The sequence below is a fragment of the Cavia porcellus genome, unplaced genomic scaffold (genome assembly GCF_034190915.1).
Source record: "Cavia porcellus strain 051 isolate PalLab524CR breed Dunkin Hartley unplaced genomic scaffold, mCavPor4.1 scaffold_13, whole genome shotgun sequence".
Taxonomy (NCBI): Eukaryota; Metazoa; Chordata; class Mammalia; order Rodentia; family Caviidae; genus Cavia; species Cavia porcellus.
In genome coordinates, this window is record NW_026947496.1 from 72,213,095 (window position 1) to 72,236,392 (window position 23,298).

The 23,298-nt window shown below is 37.1% G+C and overlaps 1 protein-coding gene and 1 long non-coding RNA gene across 4 annotated transcripts in view; one reads left to right on the forward strand and one right to left on the reverse strand.

Moving 5' to 3' along the window:
- Positions 1-1,674, reverse strand: part of Cnot10 (CCR4-NOT transcription complex subunit 10) — a 67,729-nt gene extending 66,055 nt beyond the window's left edge. For 2 of the 3 annotated variants that reach the window (XM_005005282.4, XM_003473400.5), the window contains exon 1: positions 1,349-1,674. In XM_005005282.4, the coding sequence (XP_005005339.2) occupies positions 1,349-1,370 (22 nt within the window). In that variant the 5' untranslated portion in view covers positions 1,371-1,674. The remainder of the gene's footprint in view (positions 1-1,348) is intronic. The other variant, XM_063260448.1, reaches the window with a different exon arrangement.
- Positions 1,675-1,738: 64 nt separating this feature from the next.
- On the forward strand, positions 1,739-22,811 carry LOC134478575 (uncharacterized). Its single transcript, XR_010051325.1, has 2 exons — positions 1,739-2,073; positions 14,845-22,811. It is a non-coding gene; the product is annotated as an uncharacterized LOC134478575 (long non-coding RNA).
- Positions 22,812-23,298: the final 487 nt, after the last annotated feature.

A 23,298-nucleotide genomic window follows, 5' to 3' on the forward strand; every position in this document is an offset into this window, starting at 1 on the left:
CCATTCTACATGGCTCCCCCTACCTTCAACTGAACTAGAGACCTTGCACTTACCTGGCAGTCATTTAGGCCTCTGAGCCAAATCCCTGAACCTCTACATGACTCTTTTATTTTACTCAGGTCTCTGTTCAAGTAGCAGCTCACCAGAGGGCCTCTCTGACCAAATTATCTAAAATCCCATAGCACTCTCATTTTCTAAAACTTTTGTCTTCTTAGCAGATTACTGAAGATATTCTCTAATCAGTGTGTGTGTGTATGTGTGAGTGTGGGCAGTGTTAGGCTCCAACTCACAGGGCGTCTTGAATCCTGGGCAAGCAATGTATCATTTAGCTACATCCCTGATTTCTTCCTATAATTTATTATTTTGTACTTGTATAAGAGGATTGGCTCATTTTAATTTCACATTGAAGTTCATTTGTCATTGAGATCAATATCCAATAAACTTCACAGCACAATGAACTTTTTTCCTTTTCAACTTCTCATTGTAAAAAGTGTGTTGATCTCTTCTAAATTGTCACGTTAATTCTTTCTGGTAAAACCTGGAAGCCTTATATATATTTATTGTATGAGGCTTCCAGGTTTTATATATATATATATATATATATATATATGTATTTGTCTTTCTCTTTTTTATCGCTACCGGGTATCGAACTGACAACTACCTGCTTGCAAGGCAGGCGCTTATGCTGCTGAGCTAAATCCCCAGCCCCTCCTCATACAATATTAATTGCAACTCACGTGTCAGTCATTCCTAGAAGTAGGCTAGAAAGAATTTTATTCCTTAATGTGGGAGATTCTAGAAATGAGGCAAACAATCCATAACGTATCACCCAGACTAAGGAATTAATACCGAGGAACTGGGGATAAACGGGTAATAAATTTATCAGAAAGCGCACACAGATGAGGCACTTTAGCTTCACGCCTATTTAAATGCGCGGTTGCCACAAAGTTAATTCCACAGCTCATCACTGACCAGAGGGAGCCTCAAGTGCTTCAAACAGCACAGAATACCGGCCTGAGCTATAGAACACTATGGGAGCTGCGCGTTCTGGGATGAACTTCCTCGGTCTGCCCATCCCATTGGAAATCGCAGTCTGTGAAGCGGCAAGATACAAGTAAGCGTTTCAGGCTAGTTTTTTCTGGGGACCATGGCAAAGGCGGTCAGTCATGGATTTGTATAGCACCTGAGTAGATCAGACCTGTAAGCCTCAACTCCCGTTAGCACTGAGGTAGGGGATAGAAATGCAAGCCAAAGTTGAGGAGCCCTCCAGTCCCCACCGCCTCGTCTCACCCGGACCCTGCCGCCGCCGCGCCGTTTAGCCCGCCCCCGCGCGTCCCCGCCGCCTCACCTGCAGGTTTGTCTGCAGCCATCTTCCCGCCGCGGCTGGGGTTCTTTCCTGCAGGTGGTGTGGCCCCCGACTCCCGCCGTTCGGCTTTCCCGCTGTCCTGGACTTAGCAGGACAACTCTGAGCTCTCCCGGCTCCTGGTCCCCTTGTTCCGGCCTGAGAAGTGGACAGACGGCGGGCTGAGGAAGTGACGAGAGCTAGTTTGCGTCGTCTAGCAACCCTAGCAGTCACCGAACAGGCAGCACCACTGCCTGCTGCCAGACACAGATTCCGTTCCGAACAGTCCCGTACACACTACTTCCGGGAACCCAGGCCAGCCACGCCCGCAAACAAATCAAGGAAACTACGGCTGGCGGTTCAATCTTTCCTTTCCTTCTAGCGCCTGCGCGCCAGGTCGGACATGCGCGCTGGCTCTCGGGTCTGGGCTTGAGGGACCCGGAAGCAGTTGTGCGTATCTGCTTTTACTTTAGCCCGTCTAAAATAACAATCGGCTTCTAGTTCCTCATTTTGATATAAGGGGAAGTAAATGTGGCTCCCAACCTGCTGGATGTCAGATGCACTGAGTTTATGTTCCCCAAATTGGCGAAAGAATTCTAAGGAATAACAGAATTTAAAGAGTACGAACTTTACTAAGAGCGAGATAGCTCCTGAGACTCAAGAGGGAACCCAAAAGTGTATGGCCAATGAATCCACTTCTCAAAGGAAGTTCTTTAGAGCAAAATCATAAGGTGGGTACCATGTGGGTCAAACTGATATAGGGGAAAGATACTCCCAACCTACTATCCGGTAGAGTCGTGTTCTTTAAAATCGAAGAATGAGTTTTAGAAACAACGGAGGTTAAGAGCAGAATATGTTTATTGACAGAAAGAACGCTTCTTCTAAAAGAGACAGAAGGGGTTCCGAGCGGGTTGCCAAGGATTCTGTCTTTTCCAGGGACTTGAGTTAAGTCATGAGATTAGATGGGTCAAAGGAGAGGAAAAATGAGAATTTGCAAGGTGGGCATAAGGTGGGACAGAACTGTGATCAACCTATAAGATTAATTGCGCAGGTAAAATTGATTAAATTAGGAGCAAACAGGGGAATGAGTTATGTAGTAAGCAGGCATGCTTCACTGCAGTGACTTCCTGTAGGGGGTTGGGATGGTGACTCCTAACTCAGACCCTTGCAGTGACAGGCAGTTACTTATACTATTGAGATATATCCCTGACCCTGTGCATCTTCTAGTCTGCTTCACTGATCCACATTTGTGTTGTGTATTTCCTGTTATCATACTGTTTTTATCACTGTAGGTTTATAGTATAACTTTAGGCGTAGGATTGTTATGCCTTTACAGACACAGTAAATAATTATCATCTATCTAGATATAATTACAACATGCAGTATCAATTTGTGGCTATCTTTGTTCTGGAAAATGAAAAGCATATTGTTATCCATGGATGTTTCTCTTCTTCTGTTCACCTCCAGTAATTCTAAGTATATTAAGATAAAATATCAGTTCCATGGAGCTTTTATTCAGTACACTAAAAACATCATTTAGAGCCATGGTGGCAAATCTGTAACACAAGTGCCACAACAGACTATTTTTTTTCACTGAATGATTGAAAGATTTTATATAACTGAGAGTTATTTAGTGTTTTGGTTTAGATTAAAATGTTTTCATAGATGTTCATATTCAGAGAATGGATTTTTGGAAAGTGATTGGATCACAAGTCTCTAATTCACCAGGGAATTAATCCACCAACGAGGTCATAATTTGATGAGATTTTTTAGAGATTGTAGAATCAAGATGGAGCCTAGTTGAAGGAACTCAATACTGGGGGCTCAACTTTGGGAACACTGTCTGCTCCCAGCCTCTTCATGTGTGAATCTTCCCTTTTCCCTCTGCTTCCAGGCTGCCATGAGTTGAGCAATTTTCCTAAATCATGACCTCCTCTTATTTTGTTTCTGCCTTAAAATAATCATAAAAAAGTCACCAACCAATCATGAGTTGAAACCTTTGTAACTGTAAACTGCAGAGAATCTATCCTTCTCTAGGTTTTTATTCTCATATATTTTGTCAAAGGATACCAAAATTGACTAATGAATTCACCATGTATGGCTTTTACCTATATATTTTTATTTATTTTGTATTTGCATATGTGTATTTTTTCACATTGTACATTCTCACATAATATAGAAAGCATATAGTATATACTCATAATGAAATTTTATATATGTTTTAAATATACATATACACTTAAAATTATTGTTTAGAAATATATAAATAAAAATGGAGGACTAGGAATAATGCTAGAATCCTTGCCTAAACTGTGAGAAGTCCTGGATTCAGTCCCCCGCACCCAGGAAGTAGAATACAGGAAGTAGGATTCAGGAAATAGAATTCCGGAAGAAGAACAAAGGAAGTAGGATTCAGGAAATAGGCCTCATGAAAAGAAAAAAAAAAAAAAAAAGAAATAGGCCTCATGAAGGAGAACACAGGAAGTAGGGTTCAGGAAATAGAACTCGGGAAGTAGAACACAGGAAGTAGGATTCAGGAAATAGAACTCAGGAAGGAGAACACAGGAAGTAGGATTCAGGAAATAGAACTCAGGAAGTACAACACAGGAAGTAGGATTCAGGAAATAGTATTCCCGAAGTAGAACACAGGAAGTAGGATTTAAGAAATAGAATTCCGGAAGTAGAACACAGGAAGTAGGATTCAGGAAATATAACTCATTAAGGAAAACACAGGAAGTAAGATTCAGGAAATAGAATTCCGGAAATAGAACACAGGAAGTAGGATTCAGGAAATAGAACTCAGGAAGGAGAACACAGGAAGTAAGATTGAGGAAATAGAACACAGGAAGGATAACACAGGAAGTAGGATTCAGGAAATACAACTCAGGAAGTAGAACACAGGAATTAGAATTCAGAAAATAGGGCTCATGAAGGAGAACACAGGAAGTAGGATTCAGGAAATAGAACTCAGGAAGGAGAACACAGGAAGTAGGGTTCTGGAAATAGAACTCAGGAAGTCGAACACAGGAATTAGGATTCAGAAAATAGGCCTCATGAAGGAGAACACAGGAAGTAGGATTCAGGAAATAGAAGTCAGGAAGTAGAACACAAAAAGTATGATTCAGGAAATAAAATTCCAAAAGTAGAACACAGGAAGTAGGATTTAGGAAATAGAATTCCGGAAGTAGAACACAGGAAGTAGGATTCAGGAAATAGAACTCAGGATGGAGAACACAGGAAGTAAGATTCAGGAAATAGAACTCAGGAAGGAGAACATAGGAAGTAGGATTCAGGAAATAGAATTCTGGAAGAAGAACACAGGAAGTAGGTTTCAGGAAATAGAAGTCTGGAAGAAGAACACAGGAAGTAGGTTTCAGGAAATAGAATTTCAGAAGTAGAACACAGGAAGTAGGATTCAGGAAATAGGCCTCATGAAGGAGAACACAGGAAGTAGGATTCAGGAAATAGAACTCAGGAAGGAAACACAGGAAGTAAGATTCAGGAAATAGAATTCCGGAAGTAGAACACAGGAATTAGGATTCAGGAAATAGGCCACATGAAGGAGAACATAGGAAGTAGGATTCAGGAATTAGAAGCTCGGAAGGAGAACACAGGAAGTTAGATTCCAAAAATAGAACTCAGGAAGGAGAACACAGGAAATAGGATTCAGGAAATAGGCCTCATGAAGGAGGCCTAAAAGAAAAACTGTTGGCCACTTACTCAGCATGGAAGATTGCTTAGTATGAGCTGTGGAGTCTTGTCCTAAAACAAAAACAGAAAAGGGTCAATTTCTTATGACAAAATCAAATCTTTCTCTGACCAATCTCAAAAGATAATATTTTCTCCTTTTTTAAACTTCAAAAATGTTCAGAAACTAAACAACAACATAACATTAGTTTTAAGGTTACCACAGTAAAAATAAGGGCTATAGGCTGGGAATACAGCTAAGTGGTAGAGTGCTTGCCTAGCACATTGAGGGCCTGGATTGATCCCTAGCATTAGGAGAGGTGGAACAGAAAGCCAAATGTATGCAATGTTTACTAGGTACTAAGTGTAACTTAATTTTTTTGTTTAATTCTAATACCCTTATATGGTAGATATTATTATCTATATTTCATAAGTGAAAACTGAAATTGATAATTTTCCTGATTACATATCTGAAAATGATAGGACTAAGTCCATAACCGTACATACTATCATATAGGATGGTATGTATTATGTATGCAAATTTGTGAGCACTGATAGGTAGTTATGAAGTAAAATCCTACCTTCAATTTTGAAGTGTTATTTAAGGATACCTATAAATTGAAGCTATGGGGTCATGAGAAAATGATATCATAAATAATTATAATAAGGTAAACGTTAAAATCTGCCTTTGAGAAACAAATTACTTCTATCCATTGGTAGAATGGTAGAATTTACATTGATATCAATGTGAATTTATTCACAATTTCACTTTTTCTGAATGCAAATGTAACATATATGACCTATAAAATGTATCCTAGGAATGTATAATTTAAACATTTATGAATAATGTATCTGTTAAGTACTTACTATGTGTAGAACATTCAGTGTGCAAATACATGGTACATAAGATTGATATAGATTTCCTTTCAGCCTATATTAACAATATACTTAGAAACCTGGACACATGCATTTTTATATATTCTTTCATCAAGTTCTAAGTACTCTGTAGCACCATTTGCATAGGTAGATACATTTAAGAGTTTTCTTTTCTTTTTTTTTTTTTTAAATTTTATTTAAGGAGGAAAAAAAAGCAGAGAAAGGGTACAAGTTATACAGATTTACAGAAAAAAATAAACAGTAGGAAATCACTAGTTAATGGATTACATTTTGTCATCTCAGAAACAGTTGTTCAAGTTACAAAATTAAAGCTTATAAAGTGGACATTCCAACAGTGAGACTGCAAACAGTTCTGTTCAATGATCCAACAAAACTCAGTAATATCATTATCTATCTTATACACTTAAATATACATGCAGTTATATCGTTTAGAGCACTTTCTTTTCCTCTCTTTTGTACATTGACAATTACACATTTTGGGTTTTGTTGCTCCCACAGTTCTTATTACTTTTTTGGAAGAGAGTAGAACCAAATGTGACATAACAGAACAGTCAGTCAAATCAAAAGGGTGGACATAATAGATAATGTAAAAGCATAATACTAGGTGATCAACAATGGTTACCATAATGCCTCCCTCTATCTCTAATAGAATTGCCTATATCATTAGTTATAATAAAATTGAACAAAACAGTAAAGAACAAAACCAACAAAACCAAAACATTGGAGACATAGGTCTTCAAAAGTAGATAATAGTCAACCAGAATGGGCGTCATAATGAATCCCACTATCTTCACAGCTGATGCCTAAACTTTCGAACCTGGTACTATCAAGCAAAACAGAATAGAGAAACATCAGTCAAAACAAGATGGTGAGAGCAATACAGGGCTTTAAATCAAGATAATGGAAAGTCAAAGTGGGTTACTATAATATATCCTGCTATTTTTAAATTTATTTTTCCCTTAATTAAAAGGATAAAAAAAGTAAATAATAAAATGGAGATTGAGATAAAAGAGGGCATAACAGCAGGTCAGCGCAGATCAAAACATAACCATTTAAGCAAAATAGTGTTTCACCACAAGATAATCCTGACATAAAAGTAGTTACCATATTGTCTCTTTCCTTGAAATCTTTGAGCATAACTTCATATACTGTAGCATCAAATATATGAAAACAATGTAAAACCATTCAAGAGAATGACAGTATTACAGGGTATTTAGAATCAACTAACAGAAAATAAACAATGGTTTCTGTATAATCTCCTTGTCTATAAAAGGTTTTGCTTATACTATCATATATAATAAGATACCACCTGTTTAGACCAATGGAGACAGAAGAACAAAAGCTTGACGAGACTTCAAAACAAGATGATACTAGATCAGTACTACCTCTTAAGACATCATTTTCTCCAAAATAGCTGTTCCTATCATCCAATCTTCTCTGCCTCATTTCTTTTGGGCTCTTTTTCTGTCATTAGTTGTCAGTTTGTCTTCTTCATTTTGTTTTCTGCTCCATTCATTGTGGCCTCTCTGCCACTACTTCTGGATTCTTCGTATTTTTCTTTTTTAAATATCTTGCAGTATTCTCTGTAGAGTTGAATTGGTGGTTGCATATTCCCCTAGTTCCTCTTTATCCTGGAAGCACCTTGTTTTTCCATCAATTTCCAGGGATAGTTGTGCAGTCTTGGCTGGAGATTATTATCTTTCAAAGCTTGTATTATTTCCCCCCACGCTCTTCGTGATTTGATGGTTTGTGCCAAGAAGTCTGCTGTAATTCTGAGGGTGTTCCCTTGTAAGTGATCTGTTTCTTGTTTCTGATGGCTTTTAGTATTCTGTTCTTGTATTGGATTTCTGGAATTTTAATTATTATATGCCTGGGTGTTGCTCTGTTTGGGTTGTAGGTGGCTGGGGTCCTGTATGCTTCATACAACTGAGTATCTTTACCTTTTGCTAAATTAGGAAAATTCTCCTGGATTATTTCTGTGAGTAGCTTTTGTAGTTCATTTGTTTGTGTCCCTACTTCTTCTTTTATGTTCTTAATTCTTAAGTTATAGACCCTCTTATCATCTTCTAGTCTTTGTATTATTGCTGTTTGTTTCTTTGTTATTTTTAAGAAGTTTTTCATTTCAATCTCCCATATTACAAATCTACCCTCCAGTTCAGATAATCTGTCCTTAGTTTCTTTCAAGCTGTTATGCCAATTTTCGATAGACTTTTTAGTTTCCTGGTATTCTTTTTGAACCTGCTTCACGTATTCTATGCTTTCTCTATTTTCTCCATCAAACAATTCTCCCCTCTTTTTCTGTTCTTCCATTCCACCATCTGTTTTTTCTTGGGTGGTGCTTAGCATTTCTCTAACTATTCTGCTTATGTCTAGCTTCAGGTCATTAATAACTTCATTCCTGACTTGTCTATGAGGCTCTCGAGATAGCGCTTTATGTCTATTGGTGCTGTGTCTGCTGTTGTCTCTTTCTCAGGATTGGGGGCTGAGGAGCCTTTCTTGTTGCTCCCTCTTCCCATATTCTTTGTTCCTTGTATATGCAAGCGTATATAGGAGGTCCTGCTTCCTTCCCTGTCAGCCACAGTCTGATTGAATTGCACCGGCTAGGTGTTCCCGCCCACCGCAGCGCACCAGAGAGTTATGGACCAGGCAGCCTATGCGGGGCCCACCCCTCCAGGTCAATCTACCTTCAGGCCCTGGAACCTGGGCTGTGCTAGCCTACTGGATCTCAACCAGCAGTGTCATGTGGGCTAGGCACTGCTCACCAAACCCGCTTGAGAGCCGGATTGGTGACTGAAGTCACTGCAGCGCCCTGTTCCTGCAAGTCGGCCCAGTCCCAGAATTTCCTCTGTTGGAGTCTCCTAGACCATGGCGAAGAGACCCAGTTTTACCTCACTCACCGGAGGTGGATGGCATGGCTCCCTGCCCGTCCTGCTCTCAACTCTGTTCACCGATTCCCGTTCTCAGAGCTTCCATGGGTCTCTCTCCCTGCCGAGCCGATGCAGACGCAGCCGCCGCGTGGTGGGAAACCCAAATCACGGCTTCCAATGGCGCGGGCTCCAGCTTCCATGCTGAGGCTTTATCTGTTCCTGTTATAGCACCAGGATTGCATTCCTAGTTGGTTTCTCTCAGCCCCGTTCGTTCTTGGATCACCGGGCATATCTCCTCTTGCTTATGATTCCTTACTCAGCACCATTCCTGAATTCTAAGCTGGGTGTTTCAGAGAGCCTCTGTAGCTGCTGCTATCTGTCCGCCATGTTCTCCCGGATGTTCTCGGTTTCATCTAATTAACAGTTAAAGCATCCATTAAGTGTCATACTCTATGTATGGTACCGGGGATATAAATATGTGTAAGCAGACAGTCCCCGTGAACTCATCCATTCTCCAAATCGTGCTAATGACCTCATCATCTGCAGCTGCATGCTCTGCACTTTGCTCTCCCAACCTCCATTGTAGGTTACATCTGCGGACAGTCTTGTTTCCTGGGACTGAAGCATCAGGAGGCAACTGTGGCAGCAGAGGGCTACCATTTAAGAGTTTTCAAAAGTCAAAGATTTAGAGCAAAATAGGGCATATATTTACATAAAGGGTAATTTTCCACAAAACATTTTCTTTTACTTTTCCAGAAACTTACTCATTTATTATTTCATCACTAGAATCTGCTAAAAACTGAAGTTAAATACCATGTAAAATGTATGAACACAAGAGACTTCCAAAGGCTTTTTCTTTAGTCTTTTACTTTAGAAAAAGTGATGTAGAAGAAAAAAGCTTTATGAAGATTTTATATATAATTTTTTTTAGCTGAACTGATGAGTACCTCAAATTTTGGGACTTGATTTAAAAATGGAAAAAGAAAGGCAGTATACTGTTAGATTATACTTCATATAATCTAAGAAACATAGCCATTGCCTATAATCTGCAAAATACAGAAAATTATACAGTAAAAGAAAAATACCAGCATCTTTTGTTCTGAACAATCACTATTATATTGTAGCATACTACTTTGTAACATTTTTTGTGTCATATTTTCTTTCTTTCTTTCTTTCTTTTTTTTTTTTTGGTACTGAGAATTAAACTCACAACCTCACATCTGACAGGCAGGCACTGTGCCACTGAGCTATATCCGTGGCCATATGTCATACTTTCTTAACATTATATGAAAATTTTCCAAATGGTAAGACTCAAACTATTACTATATCAAACTAAAAGCAAACCAACATATAGACTTTTATTGTTACATTTTGAATTTCAAACTCAGATTTGAGTAGAGAGAGTAACTCAAGAAACATAATCAAGGGGAAAAAGATACAAATTATAGAAGATCTTTAAAAATAAAGAAGATCTTTAAAAATAAGAACAAAATTTGGCCATGATTATAGTTATATCTGTAAGCATGGCTTTACTTACTTTGTAGTAATTTCCAAACTGATTCTGGACACTGATCAGAAAATACAGTGATATGATCTTTTTTTTAAAAAAAAAAGTACATTAAAATTCATATTTAATTTTTTTAAACAGTATTAGAGATTAAACCAAGGAGCAATGAGCTATATCCTCATCCCTTTTAATTTTGAGGTAGAGTGATAGTAAATTTCCCAGGCTGGCCTTGAACTTGTGATCCTCCTGCATCAGATTCTGGCATAGCTTGGATTATAGGTAAGAGCTACAATGCCTGGCAATATTGAAATGTTTAGGGTACATTTTATAAGAGAACAAATAATGATGAATTGTAAGGACTTTAATATTTGGTGCATGATTTATCAAAAAACTTTGTCATGTCAAAAAAATTAGCTAGTGGGCTGGGGATTTAGCTGTGGCATAAGCGCCTGGCTTGCAAGCAGGCAGTCGTGAGTTTGATCCCTGGTACGAATAAAAAGGAAAAAGACAAAAAAAATTAGCTAGTTAGGTTTTCCTCTAACGACTGTTTAAAGAAAAAGTGAAGATATAGAACAAACGGAAGGTAAAGAGATAATAAAACTTGGGGCTGGGGATTTAGCTCAGCAGCATAAGCGCCTGCCTTGCAAGCAGGCAGTCGTGAGTTCGATCTCTGGTACCCATAAAAACGAAAAAGACAAAAAAAAAAAAAAGAGAGAGAGAGAGAGATAATAGAACCTTTGAGTTTTCCTATTGTTGGGCACAGGTGCTCAACATACTATACCCCGCCCGGAACTAAGAACCACGTCAGCTTCCGCAATGCGCTATGTCCCTCTCCTAACTAGCCTCCCCGTGCACACTCCATGCTCGCCCCGTGCTGATTCTGTGGCGATATGTGATTGGTCACGGCCGAATATATAAGCCAGAGCGCGCGGCAATAAAGCAGCAGTTCCTGTTACCAACAAGAGCGTCCTCGGTCTCATTGGGGGGCTGCGTCGGTCATCCTATAAAATAAATAAAATCTTTAATTTTTAGAGCTTCATGTATAGTACTTTATTTGGGTATTTATTATGTGCCAAGCACTTTCTAAGTGTCCTGTGTGTATGAATTAAGTTAATCCTTATGACAGCCCAGATGAAAGATGATGGAGACTGGTTTCTAAGCTCTGACACCTGAACGCTGTCACCTAATGATCAAATAATTAAAATACACTATCAATGTATGTTTTATAATTTGAACATTTATTTTTAGTAGAGAAAGAAGATACTAATTCTACCAAGGAAAAAGAAAGCACAGGTTAGAAGCAGAAGAAAAAGAGTATTTTAATGCCCATTGTACTGAAAGCTCTTTGAGACATAAGACATATTTCTTTTAAAGTTATTCAGAACATGTAGTTATCTAATACAAAGTATACACTTCAGTTTTGAGAGAAAGCCTTGAAGTATTTGACCTATGCTTATCTAATGAGATTGGTAAAACTATAGCACAAAGTTAAGTGGACAAAGAAAATAAGCACACCATAATAAAAGGAAACATATACCATCTGAAAAACGGTCATGTATCGAACTCTTGAGTGCTGAAGATGCTGTAAAGGGGGGGGGAGGACAAAAATGTGGATTATTGACTAGTAACTTTCTGGATAAGGTATTTCAACATAAAACTCAATTTTGATCCTCATTATTCTACCTCAAACTAACTCAACATTTCCTCTGGGGTTTCTGACAATTTCAAACAGTAGTAGTATTTTTAAAACTTCCCATCATTTCTGTTAACAGACACAACTGTTTTAGGTTTGTGATTAAATAAAAGTTCAAAAATAGTTTTTCACAACTTCACCAGATCTCCACTTCCATCATTACTTTAGAAAATATTTAAAACTATCCCAGCCTTTCCCTTTTCCCCTTCCATCTGTCTTATCAGGGCAGCAGGTTTTGACATCTAAGAGGAAACGCAGGAAAAGGGCCAGGGTTCAGAGGGTAAAAAGGATGAGCAACCTCATTGCTATTATCTGCACCAGGCAGTACTGCCATCTATTGTTTGCCTCAAATTTTATTACTTTTGTATATATAATTGATTTTCCTGGCATGCAGTTACAGTATTCATATGAGAAACACTAGACTAACAGGAGGAATAAAATTAGCATTGCTAAGACACAGAAATAGCCTCATTTTTTATTATATGACAAGGAAACTCAAAACAAAATAACATCAACCTTAAATCTAAGAGGCAAATTTTTTTTTGGTCTTTTTCCTTTTTATCAGTAACGGGGATCGAACTCATGAATACCTGCTTGCAAGGCAGGTGCTTATGCCGCTGAGCTAAATCCCCAGCCCCATATCATTTTTTTTTTGTCTTTTTCTTTTTTCTTTTTATCAGTACTGGGGCTCGAACTCACGACCACACATTTACAAGGCATGGGCTTATGCCACTGAGCTAAATCCCCAGCCCCCCGAGGCAAACTTTTTTAGTTACTACTTTAGCTTAGGAAATTAGCTTAATTAATTCATATATTAGAGGTTTCTAAAGGCATTAAAGTTATAATTGCATTATCAAAGCAAAATATGAACCAAAAAACTCAAACCCATCAGATGTTTATCCTAAATACCTTACTATATGATTTGCAAAGATCAAATGAAATAATACATATGAAAATCCTGTGAAGTATCTGTATTTATGATGAATAACTTATTATATACTATACATTAATAGTTATATAATTCCTGAAACACATACAGCACAGTATATACACACTAATTAAAGTTATTCTTATTAAAATCATTAGAGGCAGTAACAAAAATCCTGAAAGAAATCTTAAAAGATAAAGCTTTTCAAGCAGGCGGCCGTGAGTCCAATCCCCAGTACCTATTTAAAAAAAAAGATAAAGCTTTTCTAGTCTAAAGAATACATCAATAATTACTCTGTAAAAGAGTAGAAAGCTTGATCTTCCAGTTATTGACCTTTACACAATATGTTAAGAACAAATAATCACTTAGTTATATGATATTATATTTAGAATTTAAAAAATTGTTTACACATAGAAGCTCATTATAATAACTCAGTTACAAACACTGGTGTTCCTAAGGTAAGAAAATCAGGGTTCATAAAGTTTAAGTGACTTTACCAAGCTCTTTCAATTAGCAAGTGAAGAGTGTTAAGTCTAGAACCCAGGTGCTGTAACTCCAAAGTCTATCTTCTTTTCTCCACATCATCTTTTATTTTATTTTTTGGTCTTTCTCACTATGCAGTTCAGGCTGGCTTTGAGCTCATTTTGTAGCCCCGTCTGGTCTTGAACTCACAACAATCCTCTTTCCTCAGTCTCCCAAGAGCTGGGATGATAGGCATTTCACACCAACTTTTAAAATAGGTTCCAAAGCATTTATTTAATGATCTTACATCTTTAGAGACACATCCTTTCCTATTCACACTGTTTTACATATGGTAAATGGGAAAAAAGTAAAAACAGTCTGTCACTGCTGAGGAAAAAAAGAATTGTGATCATATTAATATTCATGGAAAAACAAAGCCAAAGAGGTTATCTTGTCCAGTTACAGAGTTAATCATTCCATAAATGAGACACATAATAGAGATTTTTCTATTATTTAATAAAAATAAGGGGACACCTGAGGACCTTGAGACCACTATAGTCAGAGGAGTAAAATAGAGATAAAGAATATTTAGGTTATTAAAGAATATAAAAGAATATAAAGAATATAAAAGAATATTAAAGAATATAAAGGTTATTTAAGGCACACAATGTGTGTGTGGGTGTGTACATGTACAAGTTTAATATAGTCAAGGATTAATTGGACACATTTCTACAGAAATTATGACAGGCAAGGTGTTCAAAGTAAAACTTCATGACATCAGTTTATGAGCATTTCTTAAATTCTATGACACTTAATCCAATCCTAAACTTGAACAAGAAAACAGTTTGTGCATCCCAGCTCTTACTACATAAGAGAATGGGTATGTAAAACTGTTGTGTTACTATAAAGTCTGCTAACTAAAAACCATGATTGTCAAAGTAGTACAATGTCATTCTATATATGCTTGCTGCTATGATTGGACATACTGTCACGCCACATCCATCATCCAGATTTTCTCATGCCACTATCTATGTTGTACACCCAGTCCATCTAATCCCAGTCCAAGCAAATGGAAATTAGTGAACTAATAATTGCAGCTGTTTTTTATTAGTGAGATCATAAACAACCCAAATGCTTGTATGAACAAATGATTATTTTTGTATATAAGATAACCAGGAAAAACACATCAAACAAATTTACTTACTCTGCATCCTAGTCCTCATTCTGACCTGCTGTTCAAACCATTCTTGAGGGTTTTTTTGATATCCTGAGCCTGAAACAAATTCATATATTGAAATACCATTTCACATATTTTGAAAGTCTATATCAGAGCCCAATGTTTCTATGACAAATCTATCAGGAAAAAATAAAGTAGGGAGGAAAAGAATGAAGGTAACAGTTTTTGAAATAAAAGAATTTCAAAGGATCGTATCAGTGAAGATGAACTACTTCCCCCAGCAGAATAGCCAGTGGGGTCGCAGGAGCGTCCCCCACTCACAGCCCGCGAGTGCTCTGTCTGCCTGCCTGCTGCGCGCGCTCCCCGGCCAGCGGCTGCTCCCCTCACCTCCGCAGCCCCCACCTTCGGAGGAGAGAGGGTTCCTAACTTCTACGTAAGTATGGATGGACAAGGGTAAGTCATTTAAAAAGAGCTTCTATAAACTTTAACAGGGTCAGGGATTTAGCTCAGCAGCATAAGTGCCTGCCTAGCAAGCACGAGGTCATGAGTTCAATCCCCAGTTCCAAAAAAGAAAAAAACAAAACAAAACAAAACAAAACAACCAAAAAGATTAACTGGAGTCAATGAAAATGCAGGAATCAGTGAAAAAATGACCTAAAATATCTATTCAGATATTTAATAACAAGAAACTTCCCAAGCATGGAAAAATAATTTCACATTACATAAATGAGGCATATAGAACTCCAACTAGCCATGATCAAAATAAATCTATACCAAAGTATATAATAATCAAAACTCCAGATATTCAGCACAAGAAGAGGGTATTAAAAGCTGTTACAAAGGGCTGGGGGTTTAGCTCAGCGGCATAAGTGCCTGCCTTGAAAGCAAGCAGTCGTGAGTTCGATCCCCGGTACCGATAAAAAGGAAAAAGAAAAAAAAAAAAAAAAAGCTGTTACAAAACAGAGACAAAACACCCGTGAAGGAAAGCCCTTTGGGATCACAGCTTACTTCTCCACACAAACCCAATAAGTCAAGGACAGTTTGGAGTAAAGTATATCAATACCTGAAAGAAAACAGCTTCCAGCTCAAATTGTTGTACCCTATAAAATTATCTTTCAGAATTAATGGACAAATAAAATACTTCTGTGCTAAAGAACAACTAACGAAACTCATGACAACCACACCAGCTCTACAAAGAGTGATAAAAAGTATTCTAAAAGAAAATGGAAAGCCTACAATTCCAAGAGAACCAATATAAATAAGCCACATGCCAGGGGAGGAAATTAAACAGAGGGAAATGATAATGAGCCATGATGGGAAAATTATATATGAGAAACAACATAGTCATATCAGCTATACCCATCAATGTAAACGGTCTCAATTCACCAATCAAAAGAAATAAACTGAGGGCTGGGGATATAGCTCAGCTGCCTAGCAAGTGACAGGTCCTGAGTTTGAATCCCAGTACCAGGGAGAAAAAACTACATGCAAAAACAAAACAAAACAAAACAACAACAACAAAAAAACACAAACGGCAGAATGAATCAAAAGGTAAGACCCAACTATTTTCTGCATTTAAGAAACACATTTAACTCAAAAAGAAATTCATAATCTGAAACTGAAAGGATGGAACACAATACTCCTTGCACCAAGAACCCAGAAAAAGAAGGAATAGCTATTTGATTCACACACAATTGTAATTTTAAGCTAATACAGATCAAAAGAGACAAAGAAGGTGACTACATACTTGTTAAGGGAAAACTCCAGGAAGAAAAAATAACAATCATAAATATGTATGCAAAAAATACTGGTACACCCACCTACATGAAACAAATATTAATTGAAATGAAAATTTGAATAATCACTAAAGCAATTGCAATGGGGAACCTTAATATATCCCTTCATCACAAATACATAGATCAACTAGACAAAATCATGAACAAAAAACATCAGAACTAAATCAAACTTGCAAACAAATAGACTTATTAGATGTCTACAGTGTTCCACCCCACAGCATTAGAATACACATTCTTCACAGCTCTACATGAAATGTTCTAGACCAAACACTAGCCCACAGAACATGCTTAAGTAAATGCAAAGGAAAGGAAATTACCCCATGCATATTATCAGATCATAGAGCAATGAAAATGGAAATCAATAGCAACATAAACCACAATAACTACATAAACACTTAGAACAAATGCATCATAGATAAAATTAAAGAATAAATTAAACAATATCCACAGTTAAATGATAATAGTGATGCAACATACCAGAACTTATGGGACACAATGGTAGCAATCCTGGGAGAGAAACTTACAGCAGTGACTTCTCATATTAGGAAAACAGAAAAAATTCAAATAAACAAGTCAATGCTGAAGCTTAAATTTCTAGAAAAAAAGAAAAAATCAAACACAAAGCTCATATAAGAGAGCAAACTATAAAGATCAGAACACAAATTAATGCAATAGAAACTAAGAAAACAGTAAAAAAACAATGAATTGAAGAGTTGATTCTTCAGAAGATTCAATGAAATTTATAAACTTGTAGCCTACCTTACCAAAAAGAATAAAGAAGAGAATCAAATTCATGCAATTAAAAATGAAGAGGAGGAAATCACAATGGATACTGTAGAAATGCAGATCATCAACACCTACTTAGAGACCTGTACTCTAAAAAGATGAATAACGCAGAAGAAATTAACAGATTCCTAGATCCATATGAGTGACAAAAGGGGAATCAGGAAAATATAAAAATTCTAAATAAGACAATATCTTTCAATGAAATTGAAAATGTAATTTTAAAATATACCAACAAAGAAAGGTCCATAGCCTGATGGGTATACAGCTGAATTGAACAAGAAATTTAGAGAAGATCTAATGTCATTACACATCAAACTCTTTAAGAAAAATGAAAGGGAATCAAACTCACAAACTCGTTCCTGAAAGCAAGTATTACCCTGATAACAAAATCAGAGAAGGATTCAACCCCAAAAGAGAAGTATAGACCAATGTCCCTAATGAACATAGATGCAAAAATTCTCGGATACTGACAGAAAGAATATGCAAAATTCATCAAGAGAATTATACCTCTAGACCAAGTAGTATTCCTCCCAGGGATTCAGGGATCATTCAAAATATGTGAATCAATAAACATAATATATCATATTCATGAAACTAAAGACAAAACCCATATCATCACCTCAGTAGTTACATGAAAAGCATTTGACAAAGTCCATACCAATTCATGATTTTTTTAAAAATCCTACACAATATTGAAATAGATGATCCTTATTTCAATCTGAATAAAGTCATACATGACAAACCAATAGCCAACATCACAGTAAATGTTCAAAAACTGAAAACTTTCACTAAAAAATCAAGAACAAGACAAAGACAACCACTATCACTACTCCTTTGCAATATGGTTCTAGAAACATTAGCTAGATCAATTAGGTAAGAGAAAGAAAGAAAGAAAAGGAATGATGATAGGAAAGAAAGGAGTTGAATTAACAGGGGCTAGGGATTTAGCTCAGCAGCATAAGCACCTGCCTTGCAAGCAGGCAGTCGTGAGTTCAATCCCCAGTACCAATTTAAAAAAAAGAAGTTAAATTATCATTATATGCAGATGGCATGATGCTCTACTGAAAAGCTGTTGTGATAAAAACAGCATGATACTGACCGAAAAACAGATCGGAGAATCAATGGAACATATTAGAATAGGCAGAAACATCTTTAAATACATTTTGCCATCTTACCCTTGACACAGAAGCTAAATACATTTACTGGAAGAAAGCTTCTTTAATAAATGGTGCTGAAAAACAGACTTTCCACATGCCAAAAACTAAAACTAGACCCCTACATATCATCATACACTGAACTAAAATAAAAGTAAGTCAAATATCTAAGTATTAAAACAGATACAAGGGCTGGGGATTTAGCTTAGCGGCATAAGCGCCTGCCTTGTAAGCAGGCAGTCATGAGTTCAATCCCCAGTACCCATAAATAGGAAAAAGACAAAACAAAACAAAACAAAAAAAAAACCAGATACACTAAGTGTGCCCAAAGAGAGAATAGGTAAAACTCTTCAAGACATAAGTGTAGGCAAGGACTTCTAAATAAAACTCCAGTGTCACAAGAAATACCACAAAGAATCAACAACTGGGATCTCATCTTATTAAAAAGGTTTTACACAGCAAAGGAAATCAATCACCAACAGAGTGTAAACACAACCCACAGAATTGGAAAAATCTTAGCCAGTTCTTCAAACAAAGAACTAATATCTAGAACATATAAAGAACTGAAAAAAATCAGATCTGCAAATTAAAGACCCAATCCAAAAATAGACATCTGAAGTGAGTACATAATTCTCAGAAATACAAACAGCAAATAAATACTTAAAACCATGTTCAACATCACTGAAATTTGAGAAATGCAAATTAAAATAATGCTTAAATCCCATCTCAGTCCAGAAAGAATGCCTATAATCAGCACATCAATCAGTTATAAATGATAGGTCTGTGGGGCAAAAGTAACACTTCTCTGTTGTTGATGGGATTGTAAACTGGTGCAACCATTGTCAAAATCAGATGGAGATTCCTCAAAAAACTAGGACTAGATGTCCCCTTCAACTTAGCCTTTCTTCTTCTTGGTATCTTTCCTAAAGAATTAAAAGCATTAAAAGAATTAAAAACATATGCACAACCATAGCAATACAGTCTGTAGTAGCTAAATGTGTCCTTGTATTTCCATTGGTTCTATCATGTTGTATCTTGTTGGAGTTTAATATGGATAGTATAAGCAAGTTTTATATGGCAAATGAGATAATATACTAGCCATTATTCATTTTCTGTTATTTGGTTCTGAATGCCCTGTAATTCTTTCATTCTCTTGAATGGTTTTATACTATTTTGTTACGTTTGACATTATTGTGTGTGAAGGTATGCTCAACTATTTAAAAAAAAAGAGACATTATGGTTAATATACGGTTGTCTTGTTGTGAAGTGCTGTGGTGCTTACATTGTTCTGTTCTGATCTGCTTCATTCTGTCCTCTTTTGTCTTAATCTCTAAAGTAAAATTTTAAAAATGTTGGAAGCAACCCAAATGCCTATCAACTGAGGAATGGATAAAAACAGGTGTGGTATTTTTTATCTAACAGAGTACTACTCAGCTATATGGAAGCATAAATTTGAGGCACTTATAGCTAAATGGATGAACCTTGAGACCATACTCTTAAGTGAAATAAATAAGACATATGTGTAAATATCATACTGTCTCTCTGGTGTGAGAAACTGAAAGTACAAATAAGAATCAAAATGTATAATAGACACTTCACAGTAATAGAAAGTAATTTTTCAAAAGGAATGGAGAACTGAGGAGATGGAATGAAAAAGAAAAAATGAGAAAAAAAGCTAAAATGGAAACAAGGATTTGTAAATAAGGAAGGGGAAAAGGGTTGAAGAGAGGGCATGGGAATGTGAATAGAAGAGGAGCCAAGATATATCATGTACAGTTACAAATATTCTATAATGAATATGAAATTATGTATATCTAAATTGTACTAATAAAGTTAATGAAGAAAAGAAACAATATTGTATTTCAATAGGCACAATGGAAGTTTACATCATAAGGTATGAGGTTGTTTTATACCTGGGTAGAAAGCTATATGTACACTGATCTGTGTTGGTTTTTTTTTTTTTTCACTGTTATGACAGGTGTAGGCCTTTTATCTCCATGTGAAAGTCCTCTCTTCTCTATTTCATCATTTTAAAAAGTTTTTTCATAAAACATCAGAGTGAAATATAATTACAATATCAACTTTTTGGCTCTAAGTTTATCTTGACATTCTTATAATTTTATATTTCAAGTGGCAATTGTTGATGTATATATAAGATTGATTTAAAATATAAAATATTTTTCATAAAATATATATGAAAGAAATTTTAGTATGGCCCCTTAGAAGACAACCAAATCTTCTCTTTTGAAAGCAGCATAAGAAATTTTATTTGGGACTCTCACAAAGATGGCAGGTCAGTGAGCAGCAGCATACAGAGGCTCCCTGAGAGAGACAACTCAGATGCCAGGATGAAACATCTTGGAGAGGTCCAGACAGAGAGAGATGGATCCTCTTGACCCAGGAATAAACCAAAGGTAAAAGAGCTGGTCAAACACACAGTGCCAGGGCTACCATTGGAGCAACTAAGATTAGCCGCCACAGCGCTCTCGCTGGAGTCACCCAAACTCACACCACCATGACTTACCGGACCTGTCCGAACTTGCATCATTGTGACCCACCGGATCCGTGATCACACTGAAGTTGAATGTTGGCAAACCCAGCAGAGAACAGAGCCAGCGTGGAGACCTGCATTAACTCACAGTGAGTGCAGGGAATAAGACCCTCTCACAGGAAAGGGGTGAACAACTGGACAACATGTTGGAATGGGGCAGGATGGGCAGGAACAAGGAATGGCAGTGACTTCAGTCAGTTGTTCCCTTCCCAGATCAGATTGGTGGGATATGCTTGGCTGGATCGTGACCCTGGCCAGGTCCCAATAAGTCATCCCAAACCAATTTTGTACACATGGCACACACTAATGCAGTAAAGGCCCCTGAAGTTGACTGACCTGGAGGGGAGGGGCCAACATAAGCTGCTCCTGCTTGCACCTAAATGACCAATAGCAAACTGGAGAGGGCAGAAATACCTAGCCAGTGCACTTCAGAAGAACCATAACCAACAAGGAAAGGGCCTGGGACCTCCTCTATACCCTGTACGGAAGAAACCAAAACATGACAAGAGAAAGAAATAAGAAAGAGTATCCAGTTCCCAACCCTGAGAATATTGATCCAAGAGAGTTAAATACAAAAAAGACTGAGGGAAGCAAACAATGCAATATCAGACACAGGATCAGTGGACATGAAGAGATATCTTCAGGACTTCATAGACAAGCTCAAAAGTGAAATAATTAATCAAGTAAAGCAAGATATAAGTGGATTAATTTTTTTGTTTTTTACTTTGAAGGTAGTAAAATACAACAAAACAAGACAGAACAAAGCCAATTTAGACAGTGTACTGACATTGGTACAGAACTTCACAGCAGGTTATGGGATAACAGTAATAGGTACCACAGTATATCTGTTATCTTCACAATAATTGATCTTTCAATCATGGATAGCAAAATAAAATGATATGCAGAACATTACAGAACTTATCAAAACAGGATATTGAATAGAGCAATACCATTAATCAGAATAAAGCAAAACAGTGGTAAAAATATTTACCTTCAAAGAGATGGTAGAAGGAAATCCCCCTTATTTGCTATATTGCATATGGCCAGCCTCCTAAGAGATGCCCAAATCTCTGGCTCCCATTTGCTAATGGAGTGGGAGAAGAAGTGGGATGTTTGATTCAGCCTGTGTGCCAGTAGGCTCACTACCACTTAGAAGGAGGTGAGCTATTTGCTTGGTTTCCCAGTGCCCTAAGATCCAATATGGCATGGATCTCAGGAGATGCTGGTGGTTCTCACCCTGGGGCAGCTGCAGCCTGCCACACCACAGCCCCTTACCAGGGAGGTAAGCTGATTGCTTGGTTGCCCAGGGCCCTAAGTTCCAACATGGCGTGGATCTCAGGAGACACTGGTGGTTCTCCTCTTGGGATGGCCACAGCCATATAAGTGGATTAATAAAAGAAATGCTAACCACCTCTCAAGAAGAAACAGACATAACAATGGAGGAACACAAAAGAGGAAAGAAATGTTTGATGAAGAATATAAAGGAAACCTAGAATACATGAATCAGATTCAAAGAGATTACCAGGAAATTAAAAGCTTCATTGAAAGCTGGCAAAACTACTTGAAAGAAACAAAAGACAGACTCTCAAAACTTGAACACAGGTTTGCAATGTTAACCATGAAAGGAAATATCTCTTAAAAATAACAAGGAAACAGGCAGTAGCCATACAAAGGCAAGAAGATAACAAGAGGATCTATAACTTAAGAATTAAAAATGTGAATGAAGAAGCATGAGTATGTATAAAGGAGATACAAAGGATATTCACAGAAATAACTAAGGAAAACTTCCCAAGCATAAGAAAAGGAAATGATATTCAGATGTATGAGGCATATAGAACTCCAGCCTCCTACAACCAAAGCAGAGCTACACCCAGACATATAATAATCAAGATCCCAGAAATTCAATAAAGAACAGAATACTAAAAGCCATCAGGGAAAAGAAACAGATCACCTATAAAGGAAAACTCATCAAAATCACAGCAGACTTCACAACACAGATCATCAAATCAAAAAGATCTTGGAGTGAAGTATTCCAAGCCCTGAAAGAAAATAACCTCCAGCCCAGATTGATGTTTCCTGAAAAACTGTCTCTTGAAATTAATGGAGAAACAAGATGCTTCCAAGAGAAGAGGAACTAGGGGAATTTGCGACCACCAATCCAACCCTACAGGGAATACTGAAGGAAATCATATATAGAGAAAAAAGTACCAGGATTTCAGGAACAGTGGCAGAGAGGCCTCAATGAATGGAGCAGAAAGTGGAATGAAAGAGAAAAGCAGACAACTAATGGCAGAAAAATAGCACAACAGAAATGAGGGAGAGAAGCTTGCTATAATCTCTAATATAGATGGACTTGACACACTAAAAAAAAAAAAAGAAAAAAGAAACACAGGCATAGTAGATCAGGAGGCAGGGTCCACTGAGGTGCTGTATACAAGTAATATATATAAG